The 17,017-nt window shown below is 37.9% G+C and overlaps 1 protein-coding gene across 1 annotated transcript; it reads left to right on the plus strand.

Moving 5' to 3' along the window:
* The first annotated feature begins 7,286 nt into the window (after window positions 1-7,286).
* On the plus strand, window positions 7,287-8,231 carry LOC102390656 (olfactory receptor 5G3-like). Its single transcript, XM_006080712.3, has one exon. The coding sequence runs from the start codon at window positions 7,287-7,289 to the stop codon at window positions 8,229-8,231; it is 945 nt and encodes a 314-aa protein (XP_006080774.3).
* Window positions 8,232-17,017: the final 8,786 nt, after the last annotated feature.

A 17,017-nucleotide genomic window follows, 5' to 3' on the forward strand; every position in this document is an offset into this window, starting at 1 on the left:
CGTATCCGACTCTATGCAACCCCATAGATGGCAGTCCACCAGGCTCCCCTGTCCCTGGGATTCTCCAGGCAAGAGTACTGGAGCGGGTTGCCATTTCCTTCTCCAAAAAATCTAGACTACAGATGTATAAATGCCAAAACATAAGATTTCACGTATTTAAGTGCTATGTGTTGTGGTGAATAAAATAAAAGAAATAACTTGAATACTAATCATGGAAGAAAGGTACATATTTTTCAGTGTAATGTTGTGCAGCAAATAAAGACTGAATTAGGTATTGATGGATTGAATTGGCAAGACCTATTGCAGGCAGGCTACTGCTAGTTTAGAAAAAAATCAGGTTGAAGATCAGTGCTTATGCTGGTCATTAAGGAAAAGAGCAAAACCTATATAATGAAAAAAATGTATATGTGTGTGTAGGTGTAAGTGAGCACAGGAAAAATTATAAACAATATATAATGAGCTACTGACAATGATTATTTCAATGTGAATGGCGTTGGAGGTAGGAAAGGAGAGCTCTTCCTCATAAACAGTTGTTGTTGGTGTTCGGTCACTAAATTGCATCTAACTGTTTGCAACCCCAAGAACTGCAGCATGCTAGGCTCCCCTGCCCTTCACTATCTCCCTAAGTTTGCTCAAACTCAAGTCCATCGAGTCAGTGATGCCATCCAACCATCTCATCCTCTGTCATCCCCTTCTCCTCCCACCATCAATCTTTCCCAGCATCAGGGTCTTTTCCAATGAGTCAGCTCTTCACATCAGGTGGCCAAAGTTTTGGGGTTTCAGCTTCAGTATCAGTCCTTTCAATTAATATTCAGGACTGATTTCTTTTAGGATGGACTGGTTGGGTCTCCTTGCAGTCCAAGGGATTCTCAAGAGTCTTCTCCAACACCACAGTTCAAAAGCATCAATTCTTCAGTGCTCAGCCTTCTTTATGGTCTAACTCTCAGAACATCCATACCTGACTATTGGAAAAATCATAGCTTTGACTATACATACCTTTGTCAGCAAAGTGATGTCTCTGCTTTTTAATACATTGCCAAGGTTTGTCATAACTATTCTTACAAGGAGCAAGCCTCTTTTAATTTCATGGCTGCAGTCACCATCTGGATTGATTTTGGAGCCCAAGAAAATGAAATCTGATACTGTTTTTTCACATTTTCCCCATCTATTCACCATGAAGTGATAGGACCAAATGCCATGATTTTTTTTTTTTGAATGTTGAATTTTAAGGCAGCTTTTTCACTCTCTTCTTTCACCTTTATCCAAGAGGCTCTTTAGTTCCTCTTCATTTTCTGCCATTAACGTGATATCATCTGTATATCTGAGGTTGGTGGTATTTCTCCCAGCAATCTTGATTCTAGCTTGTGATACATCCACTCTGACATTTCCTATGATGTACTCTTCATATAAGTTAAATAAATTGAGTGACAACATACAGCCTTGATGTACTCCTTTCCTAATTTTGAACCAGTTTGTGGTTTCATGTCCAGTTCTAACTGTTGCTTCTTGACCTGCATACAGGTTTCTCAGGAGGCAAGTAATGAGGTCTGGTATTACCATTTCATTAAGAATGTTTCACAGTTTGTTGTGATCCACACAGTCAAAGGCTTTAGCATAGTCAATGAAACAGAAGTATACATATATATATATATATATATATTTTTTTTTTTTTTTTTTTTTTTGAATTCCCTTGCTTTTTCTATCATCCAACAGCTGTTGGCAATTTGATCTCTGGTTCCTCTGACTTTTCTATATCCAGCTTGAACATCTGGAAGTTCTTGGTTCACATACTGCTGAAGCCTAACTTGAAGGATTTAGAGCATAATCTTGCTGGCATGTGAAATGAGTGCAATTGTATGGTAATTTGAACATTTTTTGTCATTGCTTTTCTTTGAGACTGGAATGAAAACTGAACTTATCCGTCCAGTGGCCACTGCTGAGTTTTCCAAATTTGGAAATTTGCTGCACTCATTGGTATAATGAGTGCAGCACTTTAACAACAGTATCTTTTAAGATTTTAAATAGCCCAGCTGGAATTCCATCACATCCAGGAGCTTTATTCATAGTAAAGCTGTCTAAGGCCCACGTGACTTTACACTCCAGGATGTCTGGCTCTAGGTAAGTGACCACATCATTGTGGTTAACTGGGCTTTTTGGTATAGTTCCTCTTTGTATTCTTGCCACCTCTTCTGTTCCTGTTAGGTTCTTGCCTTTTTTGTCTTTTATTGTGCCTATCTTTGCATGAAATGTTCCCTTGGTATCTTCAATTTTGTTAAAGAGGTCTCTAGTCTTTCCCATTCTGTTGTTTTCCAAAATTTCTTTACATTTGTCACTTAAGGCTTTCTTATGTTTCCTTGCATTTCTCTGGAACTGTGCATCCAGTTGGAGATATCTTTTCCTTTCTCCTTTGCCTTTTGCATCTCTTCTTTTCTCAGCTATTTGTAAGGTCTCCTCCTAGATTCAAGGGACTAGATCTGGTAGACAGAGTGCCTGAAGAACTATGGATCAAGGTTCATAACATTGTACAGGAGGTGATATCCAAAACCATCTCCAAGAAAAAGAAATGCAACCAAGGCAAAGTAATTGTCTGAGGAGGTCTTATACATATGCAGTTGAGTTGTGTCTTATTTATGCTCTCTTGAGAGTCCCTTGGACTGCAAGGAGATCCAGCCAGTCCATCCTAAAGGAGATCAGTCCTGGGTGTTCATTGGAAGGACTGATGCTGAAGCTGAAACTCCAATACTTTGGCCAACTGATGCGAAGAGCTGACTCATTTGAAAAGACCCTGATGCTGGGAAAGATTGAGGGCAGGAGGAGAAGGGGACAACAGAGGATGAGATGGTTGGATGGCATCACCAACTTAATGGACATGGGTTTGGGTGGACTCTGGGAGTTGGTGATGGACAGGGAGGCCTGGCATGCTGCAATTCATGGGGTCGCAAAGAGTCAGACACGACTGAGCTACTGAACTGAACTGCACATGCTCTCTGGTCTTGCTTGGATGTGATCTTGATGCACCACTTTCATCTTATTACAGATTGCTGCTGTGCCTTTCTGGTAATGGGAGGACCTGACAGGTTCCAGGTTATTATGGCAGACTGTATGCTTATTCCCATGATGTCATTTATTCAAGTGTTGAAGTTCTTTTCCAGAAGCCATAGCATTCTTTGCTGTAAATGGCATAGAATTGCTCCTGAAGCCCTAGGACCTGAGTTATTGCCTTACTGAAGCTTGTAATAAGCTCCACACTGCTTCTTTCTTCCCAGTATACCTTTGATCACAGAGTCTGTTATAACATGTAGCCCAAGTGGCCATACTGCTTGTACTGTGACTGGGACCTGCAACAGAGCCCTTTCCTCCTCTGATTCGCTTAATACTGGCAGCCTTCTCTGCCATTCAACATATGGACTAGAGACACAGTCGTAACTGTGGAATACACTGCCACTGAAATGCAAAGAGAGCTTCCAGGACCCTCTGGTTCTTTTTTCATGGATTTTAGAATCTTATGTCTTCCTTTCTCTATATTAATAATTTTCTCTCTAAATGTGTAGTTTATACTCAAATTTTGTGTTTTAATTTCTCAAATATTCCATCATTGTTTTAAGCGGTACGTATATTCCTTTTGTTTTGTTTTGTTACATGTGACTGACAATTCTGATAGTCTTTCCTTTTCTGGGCTTAGCCAGTTAACTTCCTATCACATGATATAAGTTTGCTATTTCTTTTTTCAATATTGCAGTTTCAAAGAACGTATTTTTTGATTTTTATAAAAATGAAGTAAAGAATTATTTTCCTATCTTTTTTTGCTAATGGGAAACTTCTTCTTGTTCTTTTTCTATATTCCATTTTTTGGTAGGTGTAATGAAGTATCATTTTCTTTTTTTTTTTAATCTGTTTTTTCTCTTTTCTTATTGTTTTTAAATGGTTTTAAGAAGAATAAGAGGCAGAAATATTTTTCCCCTGACATTTTTAATCAAAATGTTATGTAGCATAATTGCTAAACATGAACCATCAAGAATTATATAGATTTTATGGGTTTGTTTTCCAATAATTCAACAAATATGTATGCAACACCGATTATTGACAGCCTTCTGAGATAGATAATGAATAAGAGTTATAAGTGAACCATCAGTGAAATGTTTTGGGGGTTGATAAATTGAATTATCCACTCTTCTTGAAGGTATAAAGAACTAGGTTCTCAGAGAAGATGGTGATTGAGATAGTTCACCCCATGTCATCAGACTCTATACATTCTTCTCTCTCTGGTGACCCTTCTACTCCATATAACCTTCTTTCCTTTGTCCTGCTTCCCTGCTTCAGATCATCTCATATAGCACTGCCTGGAATGCCTTTCCTCTTAACTTCAATTTATCTAAATTATGGTTATCTTTTCAGACCAATTCCTTCTTTAAAAAATTTCTGGTCTATTCCAGCTTGCAGTGATCTGTCCTTCCTTTGGAGTCCAGAGACTGGTGTGTGTTTTTTTTGTTGTTGTTGTTGCTTATTTTGTTTATTTATTTTTTAAAATTTGTGTTTAGTTGGAGGATAATTGTTGTACAATATTGTGTTGATTTCTACCTTACAACAAAGTGAATCAGCTATAAGTATACGTATATCCCCTCCTTCTTGGGACTCCACCCCACCCCCATATCCCAGCTCCCTAAATCAGATACTGTTTTCTACTTTTGCCTAGATATAGACAAATGTTACTTTGAACATATGTTTTGTTTTTATATCTAGTTATTATCTCCTAACTATCCTGTAGACCCCTTTTGATACTAAACTTTGATTCTGTGCTGGATACTCCTTTAAATAAAATTATTGCCTCATTAAATCATTCCAACATCTTTGTGAACTAGAAACCACTTTTATATATTTAAGAGAGCAAGCTACAGAGAGATTTAAAAACTTGCTCCAACTGACACAGGCAGTAAGTGATGAAATTAAGACTATGCCCAGGCAGCAAATCCCAACTGGTGCTGGGGGCTTAATGCATCACTCCTCACGGATAAAAAAGACAGCTCTTTTTTGGCAAGGGAGGCTCCCAACGGAGAGCATCTACACTGTTTTCCTAGGACTCTTCCCTATGAGAAAAGATACAGTTAGGAAATAATGTTGGTCCAAATGCCACTGAGATCATGTTAGTTTTGTGCCTCCAGATATAAGCTCTTGAAGCTTTAGTTCTTTAGGGACATGGCTCTAAATTATTGTAAACTCCCAAGAAACTGTCCCTTATTCTATGCAGTATGTTAATCAATATGCAGGTCAACGAGTATCTGTTTACTCCCAGGATGTTCAAGATGAGGGATTTGTCTGCTTCACCAAGTACCTAGAAAGTCATGCCTCTTTAGAAAAAGTTGCCACCATGAGCGAAGTTGAAAGTTCCATCCTTATTTCTAGAAAATGGTTAATTCCTTGAAGCAATTAAAGGACCTACATAAAGGATATCCTTAAAGAAGTGAGTACATTGTGCTTTGGATCACATTTTTGAAATGTGATGGAGAAACTTCAGGCTGTGTTTGAACTTTGGGGATATAACCATTCTGGATCAGGTTCTCTAAAGAGAGCAGACTGGCATTTTGTTCACATCTTTATCAGACTAAGCAACTTTTTTTGTGTGTGACTTTTTGTGAACTGATTTTCTTGTTTATTTTTCTATAATACAGAGATACAACGAAAGGAATTCTAAGGTCACAGAATGTTAGCTGTAAAGTGGCATAAAGACCATCCTCCTTGTTTTATAGAAGCCTGAACATGACATACATTAAAATACATAAATAGTATTTGGATCAAATATAGAATTAGTATGGTCAACCCCTTACCTCCATACACCTATATCGGTATATTTGAATGGATATAAACAAAAACATTCATGCAATGGCTAATGCTCCTAATCCAAGCCTAGAATTGTATTTGTGACCACTGAAATTGTACCCCACATAGCATTAAGCAAGTAATCATGAAAATGATGAATAATCAAATAGATATAGTCATGATTTTTTTATCAAACTTCACATATGATTACTATATAAAGAATAATAGTACACTGTTTTTGTTTTACTTAAATAGGAAATTAATTACAGTAATAATAAATAGTATTTAAAACAAGATTTTTAAAATATGAATTACCTATGTAGTAATCTCTTAGAAATTTTAAACAACTTGATATTTTCTTCCTTGTCTAGTGAGTCAGAACATATGTATTATTAAATGTATTCTCTGCATTAAAAATTATATATTTGATATTTTGCATAAATTATTTCTGTAATTGATATTGCCTAACAGATTTCAAGATAAGTGCCCTAAAAAGTAGTTTATATGAAAAAGTAAGTCACATAATACAATTCTATGATATTTTGGTGTAAAAGATGCTTAATTTTCTATAAAATTTCCATGACAAGTTGCTGTCTAACATTGTCAGATCAATTTGATTTTACAGACAAAGCATCCCCATTCCTTCCATGGATCATATCATTTTGTATATGATATAAAATATATGAGTAAACACTGTCATTTGTGTATATTGCCCTTTCCACAACTTTGTATAAGGGGGAGTAGGGAATAGAATTATCAACACATACGTGAGTTGTATGTTAATAATATTAGGATGGTTGTTATCATTCAGTAAGATCAAGAAATTCCCTGTTTTGCATTTCTCAGATGTCATATAATAGGATCTGAATATCTCATTGATCTTACAGTATTCCTAGCAAGGTTTTTCTAGCTCGGGTTTTATATCCAATTATGCAATAAGATTAAACATGAAAGGTAGTTCACATACAAATTTGTAACTTGAAAGAGTTTTAGATAACAGGCTTGGACTCTTTGTGGCAAACAATAGGAATTAATGGTGAATCACCCAAGTTTATACAGGATCTTGGGCAAACGGCCCTGATCTAGTATCTGTGTGTGTGCTCAGTCATTCAGTCATGTCTGACTTTTGCGACCCCATACTGTAGCCCATCAGGCTCCTCTGCCCTTGGGATTTTCCAGGCAAGTATCCTGGAACAGGTTACCATTTCTTACTCCAGGGGTCGTCATGACCCAGGGATTGAACCCACGTCTCTAGTGTCTCCTGCATTGGCAGATGGATTCCTTACCACTGCACCAACTAGGAAGCCTAACTTAGAATCTGGGAATATTATTTTCTAGTTCCAGAGTGTTTCAGTAATTGTCTATTATAGACCTAGTTAACAGAACCTTTTATTGGCTTAATATGTTATTTGTAACTCAATGATTGTTTTTCATCAATAAAAATCTTTCTTATAACAGATTGCAGATGACCAATGGAAGATCAGAATCAGACAGCAGTGACTGAATTTCTTTTCTTGGGCCTCGCAGATCATCTCTATCAGCAGATTGTTCTCTTTTTCATTCTTCTTTTTGTCTATCTTGCCACTCTGGGTGGTAACTTGGGGATGATCACTCTCATATGGATTGATCCCAGACTCCATACTCCTATGTACTTTTTTCTTAGCCACTTGTCCTTTGTAGACTTGTGTTCCTCTTCTTCCATTGCCCCCAAGATGCTGTGTGATATCTTTGCAAAGAAAAGAAGCATCCCTTTCATGGGTTGTGCTGCACAGATGTTTTTCTTTGGTCTTTTTGTGGCCACTGAATGTTTCCTGCTGGCTTCCATGGCCTATGATCGGTATACAGCCATCTGTAAGCCCTTGTTGTACACACTCATTATGTCCCAGAGGGTCTGTGTGCAGCTGGTTATAGGCCCTTATGCTGTGGCTCTTATAAGCACCGTGACTCATACGAGTCTCACTTTTTGCTTACCCTTCTGTGGTCCAAATGTTATCAATCACTTTTTCTGTGATATTTCACCACTGCTTTCCCTTGCGTGTGCAGACACCTGGATCAATAAGTTGGTGCTTTTCACCTTGGCTGGAGCAATAGGAGTGCTCAGTGGCCTGACCATCATGATCTCCTATGTTTGCATCTTGGTGGCCATCCTGAGGATCCAGACTGCCAATGGGAGGAGGAAAGCTTTCTCTACTTGTTCTTCTCACTTGGCAGTTGTCTCCATCCTAGGTGGAACTCTTTTCTTCAATTATGTTCGACCTAGCTCAAGTTCCTCCCTAGATATCAATAAAGTGATTTCCCTCTTTTACACTCTGATTACCCCCATGTTGAACCCCCTTATCTATAGTTTGAGGAACAAAGAGGTGAAGTATTCATTCAGTACAAAATTTGAAAAGAAAAACTGTCCAATTGGTAGGTGAAATAGAAGTCTATTAATGTTTTAGTGTAGATGTTGGTGCAGAACATTTAGTGATAAGAACACTAGCCTGGAAATCTGAGATTTCATGTGAGTCCTGGTTCTGCCTGTTGAAGACGATTTGAGAAATGGTGTAGTCCTCAAGGTTTTTTTTTTTTTTTTTTTTTTCTGTTCCAATCTTGTTCTTTGTCATATGAGAATGGTTTAAAAACAATATAGAAATGAATTGAGAATATAAATATAAAAATATACTAGAAGAAACTGAATATTTATACAATTGTGGATATGTGAATTCTATTTAAACTGGGAAAACTCAATGTTACAAGGAAACTTTAATGTACCACAGTCAGTGTTAAAGAAAAAATAATGAAACAAAAGAGAATATTTATGCATGTGACCCAAGTGACGGATCGTATCTCTCTTCAGTTCAGTTCGGTTCAGTCGCTCAGTCATGTCCGACTCTTTGCGACCCCATGAATCGAAGCACGCCAGGCCTCCCTGTCCATCACCAACTCCAGGAGTTCACTCAGACTCACGTCCATGGAGTCAGTGATGCCATCCAGACATTTCATCCTCTGTCGTCCCCTTCTCCTCCTGCCCCCAATCCCTCCCAGCATCAGAGTCTTTTCCAATGAGTCAACTCTTCGCATCAGGAGGCCAAAGTACTGGAGTTTCAGCTTTAGCATCATTCCTTCCAAAGAACACTCAGGGCTGATCTCCTTCAGAATGGACTAGTTGGATCTCCTTGCAGTCCAAGGGACTCTCAAGAGTCTTCTCCAACACCACAGTTCAAAAGCATCAATTCTTCGGCGCTCAGCCTTCTTCACAGTCCAACTCTCACATCCATACATGACCACAGGAAAAACCATAGCCTTGACTAGATGGACCTTTGTTGGCAAAGTAATATCTTTGCTTTTCAATATGCCATCTAGGTATAGTCCCAACTGTGGAATATGCTGTCTCCAAACTGAAAGAAGCCTCCCTGGACACTCAAGTTCTTTCTTCATGAATTTTTCTTTGTAGGAGGTGTTCTAGCATGAGCACTAGACTTAACCCCTACATCTGTAAATATTTACCTAATGTGTCAAATTTCTGAATCTTAATGAGTTTTCTCTCATCCTTTGGAGAATGTATGTTGCCAATTGGGAAGAGCCTATTGTGACTCCACATTAGATCTGTTTCTTTTACTTTTACCTTGCTTCCCATTCCTTTTGTTTATTAAAAGGATACTGTTTATACCTAATGGCCTGGGCCTGGGAACCCTACCCCTCTGCCAGAAAATTAAACCAAAATGCCTTTGTTTGGGACCCTGTCCACCCGTGAATGGCTACAAGAAGGAAAAAATTAACACATCCCCTCCCTGAGTCTTGCCATTCCAGAGATATTTACAAGATTAATGGTCTTTTTACTTTGTTTCCTCACCTCTCCCTACCTCATCTCTTTTCTATAAAAGAAACTAGCATCCAGGCCACAATAAGATGGTTATTTTGAGACGTCAGTCATGTTCTCGGTCAGCTGACTTTGTGAATAAAGTAGTAATCTTTGCTTCAACTCCTGGTCTCTCAGATTTACTGGCCTGTCATGTAGTGAGCAGAGCGAGCTTGAACTGGGTACCACATGCGTTTTACCAAGACCTCCAATATTGGAGCACCTGTTTGTGTGACCTGCTGTATTAATGTGATGTTATCAGTGTAAAGGACATTAAGTGTTGTATCCACTAAGTGTAGTGGATGCGGAGTGGGGTCAGATATCTGCAGACTATATCAAGCAATGAAATAGGGTTAACACAGCCTTAAAGCAATATTGTAAATGAATATTTTTGTTCATCTTACATGAAAGTAAACTGTTTCTGATTATTTATTTTTTCTAATCAGAATGGAAAAGACTACATTCCTCAAATCATGACTGCATGCCGTGTACTGGAGCTCCATTAAAGTATCCTGTATTTGTGGAGCACTGTCAGAGGTACTAATGCTTATTGGAACTTGAAGCAGTCTACAGGCATCCTTTTTTTTTTTTTTAATTCATTAATAAAAAAAACAACTGAAGTATAGTTGATTTACAATGTTACGTTTGTTTCACGCCCTTACTTTCCTTGCATTATGGTAACCATAATGTCTCTAGTCTGTGAATCTATTTCTGGTTTTTAAATGCATTCATTTTTATCATTTTCATACATTCTCTTAAGATTCCACATATCAGTGATATCATATGATATTTGTCTTTCTTTGTCTTATTTACTTCACTTCATATGATAATCTGTAGGCCCATCTATGTTGCTGCAAATGGCAATATTTCATTCTTTTTACGGCCAAGTATTATTCCATTGTATATATAAATATCACATCTTGTTTATCCATTCATTGATGGACAAGTAATGTGCTTCCACCTCTTGGCTAGTGTAAATAGTGCTGCAGTGAATATTGAGGTACATGTATTTTTTGAATTATGTTTTTTTTTTTTCTTCTGGATATACGCCTAGAAGTGTTATTGCAGAATCTTATGTTAACTTTAATTTTAGCTTTTAGGGAACCATCATACTGTTTTATATAGTGGCTAAACAAATTTATATTCTCACCAACAGTAGAGTTCCTTTTTCTCCACATCACTTCCTGGATTTATTATTTGTAGGCTTTTTAATGACAGCTATTCTGACTGGCATGAGGTTATACCTCATTGTAGTTTTGATTTGCATTTCTTTTATAATTGCAATGCTGAGCGTTTTTCTACATGCCTGTTGGCTCTATGTATGTCCTTTTTGGAGAAATGTCTATTCAGGTCTTCTGCCCATTTTTTTTTTTTTTTTTTTTTTTTTGAGGTGAGGGCTTCCTAGTGGCTCAGGAGGTAAAGTATCCACTTGCAATGCAGGAGATCTGGGTTCGATCCCTGGGTCAGGAATATCCCCTGGAGAGGGGAATGGCAACCCACTCCAGTTTTCTTGCGTGGATAATTCCATGGACAGAGGAGCCTGGATAGCTATAATCTATGGAGTCTCAAAGAGTCAGACATGACTGAAGCAACTTAGCATGCATGCACATCCATTTTTTGATTGAGTTATTTGATTTTTTTTTTTTTACATTAAACTGTATGAGACGTTTGTATATTTTGGAAATTAGTCAATCCCCTGTCAGTCACATCATTTGTAAATATTTTCTTCCATTCCATAAGCTGTCTTTTCATTTTATCATTTCCTTTACAAAATCTTTTAAGTTCAATTGGGTCCCATTTGTTTATTTTTGCTTTTATTTCTGTTACTCTAGGAGGCAGTTTGAAAAAAATATTGCTATAATTTATGTATTTATGTCATAGAGTGTTCTGCTTATGTTTTTCTCTAAGAGTTTTAGAATATCCAGTCTTACGTTTAGGTCTTTAGTTCATTTTGGGTTTATTTTTGTATTTGGTGCTTCGAATCTTCTAATTTCATCTTTTACATGTAGTTGTTCAGTTACAGGCATTCTTTTAGAGTCATCTGGTTTCTGGATGGTCTAGACTGCTGAATTAAATAGAGAAATAATGCGACTACCTCTGAAGCAGCCTTTATATCTTTGGTGAAGGCATTAATTTCTCGTTTCAAGTATCCTGGAATCCTATCATCTCCATTGACTCTAGGAAGTTTAGATCCACAACAGAACCTTCTACCACTGAGTTTCTCATGAAACTTGAGTCCTTTCCATTAGTGTCTTTAAAAAATTCCTTTAGTGGAAGACATGCCTTCTCAGGAAATAGTCACCCAATACCTTCTCTGCTCTTACATCCTTGAGTTGGAAATTACCTGGCCTAAATGTTATTTTCTCATCATTTATCATATTAGTGGAATCTCACAATTGTCAGCTTCATTGTGCAATGGTTACCACTGCTCTCAATAGTTCTCACATGTTAGAAAAAATTGCCAAAGCCAATGCACAGTTTTCAACTGTACTCTACCCCATTTCGATGCTGGTGAGTTTTAGTAATGCTGTGCTAGGGCATGCTGATGGTTATGACCACCTCATTCCACCAACAATGGACTCTCATTTCCATTTGTCTGTGAGTGGTCTGATTCCAGGATCCCATTCCAAGAATCTGCTGAATGAACTAGTCAAACAATTTACTAAGATAAGTTGTTAGAATTACAAAACCTAAACAAAATTTTCTACATATATTATAAACAAACAAAAACATTAGTGTTTAATGTGGTGAAAGCTTGGATTTTTAAAATAGTTAATCTGCCACTGCTTCATCTGAATAATTTCAATAATCTGAATTAACTCAATCTATTTACATATATGGTTCGGCGAATTTCTAACACAAAGACACGGAAAACACTTTCCGATAAAATTTGGAAACTGAATTTCAGAAAACTATCCTTCTGGAATGGCTTGCTCTAAGAAATTTTAGTCCTTATTTACCCCTTGAATTCAAGAAAGAACTCCAAGAAGAACAGATCACTTAAGACTTGAGCTCATATATTGTCCTGTAAAGACTGGCTACAGATTTAAAGATCAATTCAGTTAAGAACTCTAGACCTCACTATTCATCAGGGAAATGCAAATCAAAACCACAGTGAGACATCACCTCACATTTATCCAAATGGCTAATATGAAAAAGATGACAAATAACGAGTGCTAGCAAGGATGTGGATAAAAGGGAACCCTCGTGCACTGTTGGTGGCATTGTGGATTGGAAAACTAGTGTCGATTGTACTTTGGAAAACACTATGGAATTTTTTCAAATAATTAAAAGTAGAACTGTCATACGATCCAGGATTTTCACTTCTGGGTATTTACCTGAAGAAAACAAAAACTCTAATTTGAAAAGGTATTTATTGTAGCATTATTTACGGTAGCCAACATATGAAAGTAACCTACATGCCTTTCAACGGATGGATGAATAAAGAAGATGTGATATGTAAGTATGTATATATATACACACACATTATGAAATACTACTCAGTCATAAAAAATGAAGTGCCCATTTGTGACAACATGAATGGATTTAGAGGGTGTCATGTTAGGTGAAATACTGCATGATCTCACTTATACATGGGATCTAAAAAATAAAATGAACAAACAAACCAAAGCAATATAAAAACAGACTCAGAGATACAGAGAACAAATGGGTAAATGCCAGAAGGAAAGAGGCTGAAAGGAGTGGGCAAAATAAGTGAAGGGGATTGAGGTACACACCTCCAGTTATATAAAAGTCATGGTGATATGATACAGAGCATAAGGAATATGGTCAATAACAATGTAATAACTTTGTATAGGACCAGATGGTTACTAGACATATCTTCATGGTGATAATTTCATAATGTAGGCAGATAGCAACATAATATAACACACATCTGAAATTGAAAGTCACTCAGTCTTGCCTGAATCTTTGCGACCCCATGGACTATACAGTCTATAGCATTCTCCAGGCCAGAATACTGGAGTGGGTAGCCTATCCCTTCTCTGGGGGATCTTCCCAGCTCAGGGATCGAGCCCAGATCTCTCGCATTGCAGGTGAATTCTTTACCAGCTGAGCCACCAGGGAAGCCCAATACATCTGAAACAAGTGTAATATTGTAGGTCAGTCTATATTTCAATTTAAAAAAATCTTTAATTTCCTAATTAAAAAAAGAATAAATTTCAGAGGTGAGTTATTTTATTACAAAGGCAAGCAGTTAATGACCACCAATTTCTTATGTGCCAAGCCTGGTCTTCTCCTGGGAAGGTGACAGAATCCTGAAGAAGCACTGGTTGGTTTTTGCCGTCAAAACAAGTTTGGCCCTTCAGTAGTTTGAAGTTTCACACCGTAAGTTTCTCTAAGCATTTTATTAGCACTATTTTCAATTTTTATTTTATATTGGAGTATAGTTGATTAACAGGCTTTCTAGATGGCTCAGTGGTAAAGAATCTACCTGCCAAAGCAGGAAACACAGGACACATGGGTTTGATCCCTGGGTCAGGAAGGGCCCCTGGAGGAGGAAATGTCAACCCACTCCAGTACTCTTGCCTGTAAAACCCATGGACAGAGGAGCCTGGCAGGCTACAGGCCATGGTGTTGCAGAGTCTGATAGAACTGAGTGACTGAACATGCACAATAGTTGATTAACAGTGTCGTCTTAATTTCAGATGTACAACAAAGTGATTCATTTATACATGTACTTTCAAACTCCATACATTGGAGAAGGAAATGGCAACCCACAACAGTGTTCTTGCCTGGAGAATCCCAGGGATGGGGGAGCCTGGAGGACTGCTGTCTATGGGGTGGCACAGAGTTGGACTCGACTGAAGTGACTTAGCAGTTCAAACTCTTAATTAGATTACTACAGAATACTGAGCAGAGTTTTCTGTGCTATATAGTAAGTCCTCTTTGATTATCTATTTTAAATATAGCAGTGTGTACATGTCAGTCCAAAACTCCCAGTCCATCTGTCTCTCCACCCTTTAACCCTAGTATCCCTAGTATAAGTTCATTTTCTAAGCCTGTGGGTCTGTTTCTGTTTTATAAATCAGTTCATTTGCATCATGCTTTTTAGATTCCACATATAAGCAATATCATATAAGTCTTTGTCTGACTTACTTCACTTAGTATGAGATTCTCCAAGTCGATGTTGTTGCAATTGGCATTATTTCATCCTTTTTAATAGCTTAGTAATATTCCATTGTATATATGTACCACATCTTCTTTATTCTTTCATTTGCTGATGGACATGTAGATTGTTTCTATGTCTTGGCTATCTTGGTTATTGTAAACAAAATTGCAATGAAAAAAAAAAAAAGAATCCCCTCTCTGATTTTAAGCTTTCTATCAAAAATGTGAAAGCTCGTTACTTAACAGTGCAAAACTTGGTGTCAAGGGACAAGATTACAAAATTTTAGACTTATTACAGTGAGAAAAATTGTTCTGTTATTATTTCTATCTTAATACTATAGCTTATATGGTAGGAAAAGACCTTGTTTATTTCTAATGAATTGGCATGGAAGTTTCTAACAAAAAAAATCTTTTAAATTCACTTTGAAAGTGTTAGTTGCCCAGTTGTGTCTGACTCTTTGTGAACCTGTTCTCCAGGCAAGAATACTGGAGTGGGTTCAGTTTATTTCAATTCAGTCGCTCAGTCATGTACGACTCTTTGCGACCCCATGAACTGCAGCTCACCAGGCCCCACATCCATCACCAACTCCCAGAGTCCACCCAAACCCATGTCCATTGAGTTAGTGATGCCATCCAACCATCTCATTCTCTTTTGTTCCCTTCTCCTCTCTCCCTCAATCTTTCCCAGCATCAGGGTCTTTTCCAATGAGTCAGCTCTTTCCATCAGGTGGCCAAAGTATTGGAGCTTCAGCTTCAACATCAATCCTTCCAATGAACACCCAGGACTGATCTCCTTTAGGATGGATTGGTTGGATCTCCTTGCAGACTCTCAAGAGTCTTCTCCAACACCACAGTTCAAAAGCATCAGTTCTTTGGCGCTCAGCTTCCTTTATAGTCCAACTCTCACATCCATACATGACTACTGGAAAAACCATAGCCTTGATTAGATGGACCTTTGTTGGCAAAGCAATGTCTCTGCTTTTGAATATGCTATCTAGGTTGGTCATAACTTTCCTTCCAAGGAGCAAGCGTCTTTTAATTTCATGGCTGCAAGCACCATCTGCAGAGATTTTGGAGCCCAGAAAAAGTCAGCCACTGTTTCTACTGTTTCCCCATCTATTTGCCATGAAGTAATGGGACTGGATGCCATGACCTTAGTTTTCTGAATGTTGAGCTTTAAGCCAACTTCTTCACTCTCCTCTTTCACTTTCATCAAGAGGCTCTTTAGTTCTTCTTCACTTTCTGCCGTAAGGGTGGTGTCATCTGCATATCTGAGGTTATTGATATTTCTCCCATTGGGTATCCATTCCCTTCCCTTCTCTTTCCAGCCCAGGGGTGAAATCCGAGCTTCCTGCATTGCAGGCACATGCTTTACTGTCTAAGCCAACAGAGAATCTTACTTTCGTGTAGTAAAACTAAAAGACTGCATTTCTCTCATAGTCTTTTTTTTCTTTTTTTTTTGGTAAGTCTAGCCAAGATGGAATTCTTAAGTAATCAAAGACCTAATCAAAACAATGTGGCGTTCAGGAAATTATTTTTATAAAACATAGAATCTTTTTTTCTAGGCATTAATGAGTGCTTATGTGGCATGTAATCTTGTAAGTGCTTTGCATGTAATAATTCATCTAATTCTTCCAGTGTGAGCAAGCTATCCATCATCCCCATTTTATAGATAAGGATACTGAGGAACAGATAGTTAAAAACAAATAGAAAATAGAAAAAAAAAAAAAAAAAAAAAAGCAAAACCCCACTAGCTCAAAGGGACAAGCCATGGAGCTGTGATTTGAACCTAGGCTTCAGGATCCAGGCAGAGCACTACTCATCTCTGTCGGTGCTCAGTTTTTTAGCTCATCACTCTCTATGGATGCAAATGCTGCTGCTGCTGCTGCTAAGTCGCGTCAGTTGTGTCCGACTCTGTGCGACCCCATAGACGGCAGCCCACCAGGCTCCGCCGTCCCTGGGATTCTCCAGGCAAGAGTACTGGAGTGGGGTGCCATTGCCTTCTCCTTGGATGCAAATGAGGTCCTGTTTTTTTTCAAAGAGTATTTAAAGGGGGAAAAACATTTTTTCCCCCCCTCAGGAATCTTCTATTTGAGAAAAGACATTATTTTGGAAATAACCTTGGCACAAAGTCCAATGATAGTGCTTTAATTTTGTCCCTCAGGTGTACACTCTTGAGGCTTAGTTCTTCAGAGACCTGGCTTTAGAGCAGTTAAAACTATAGGGACATGC

The sequence above is a fragment of the Bubalus bubalis genome, chromosome 16 (genome assembly GCF_019923935.1).
Source record: "Bubalus bubalis isolate 160015118507 breed Murrah chromosome 16, NDDB_SH_1, whole genome shotgun sequence".
Taxonomy (NCBI): Eukaryota; Metazoa; Chordata; class Mammalia; order Artiodactyla; family Bovidae; genus Bubalus; species Bubalus bubalis.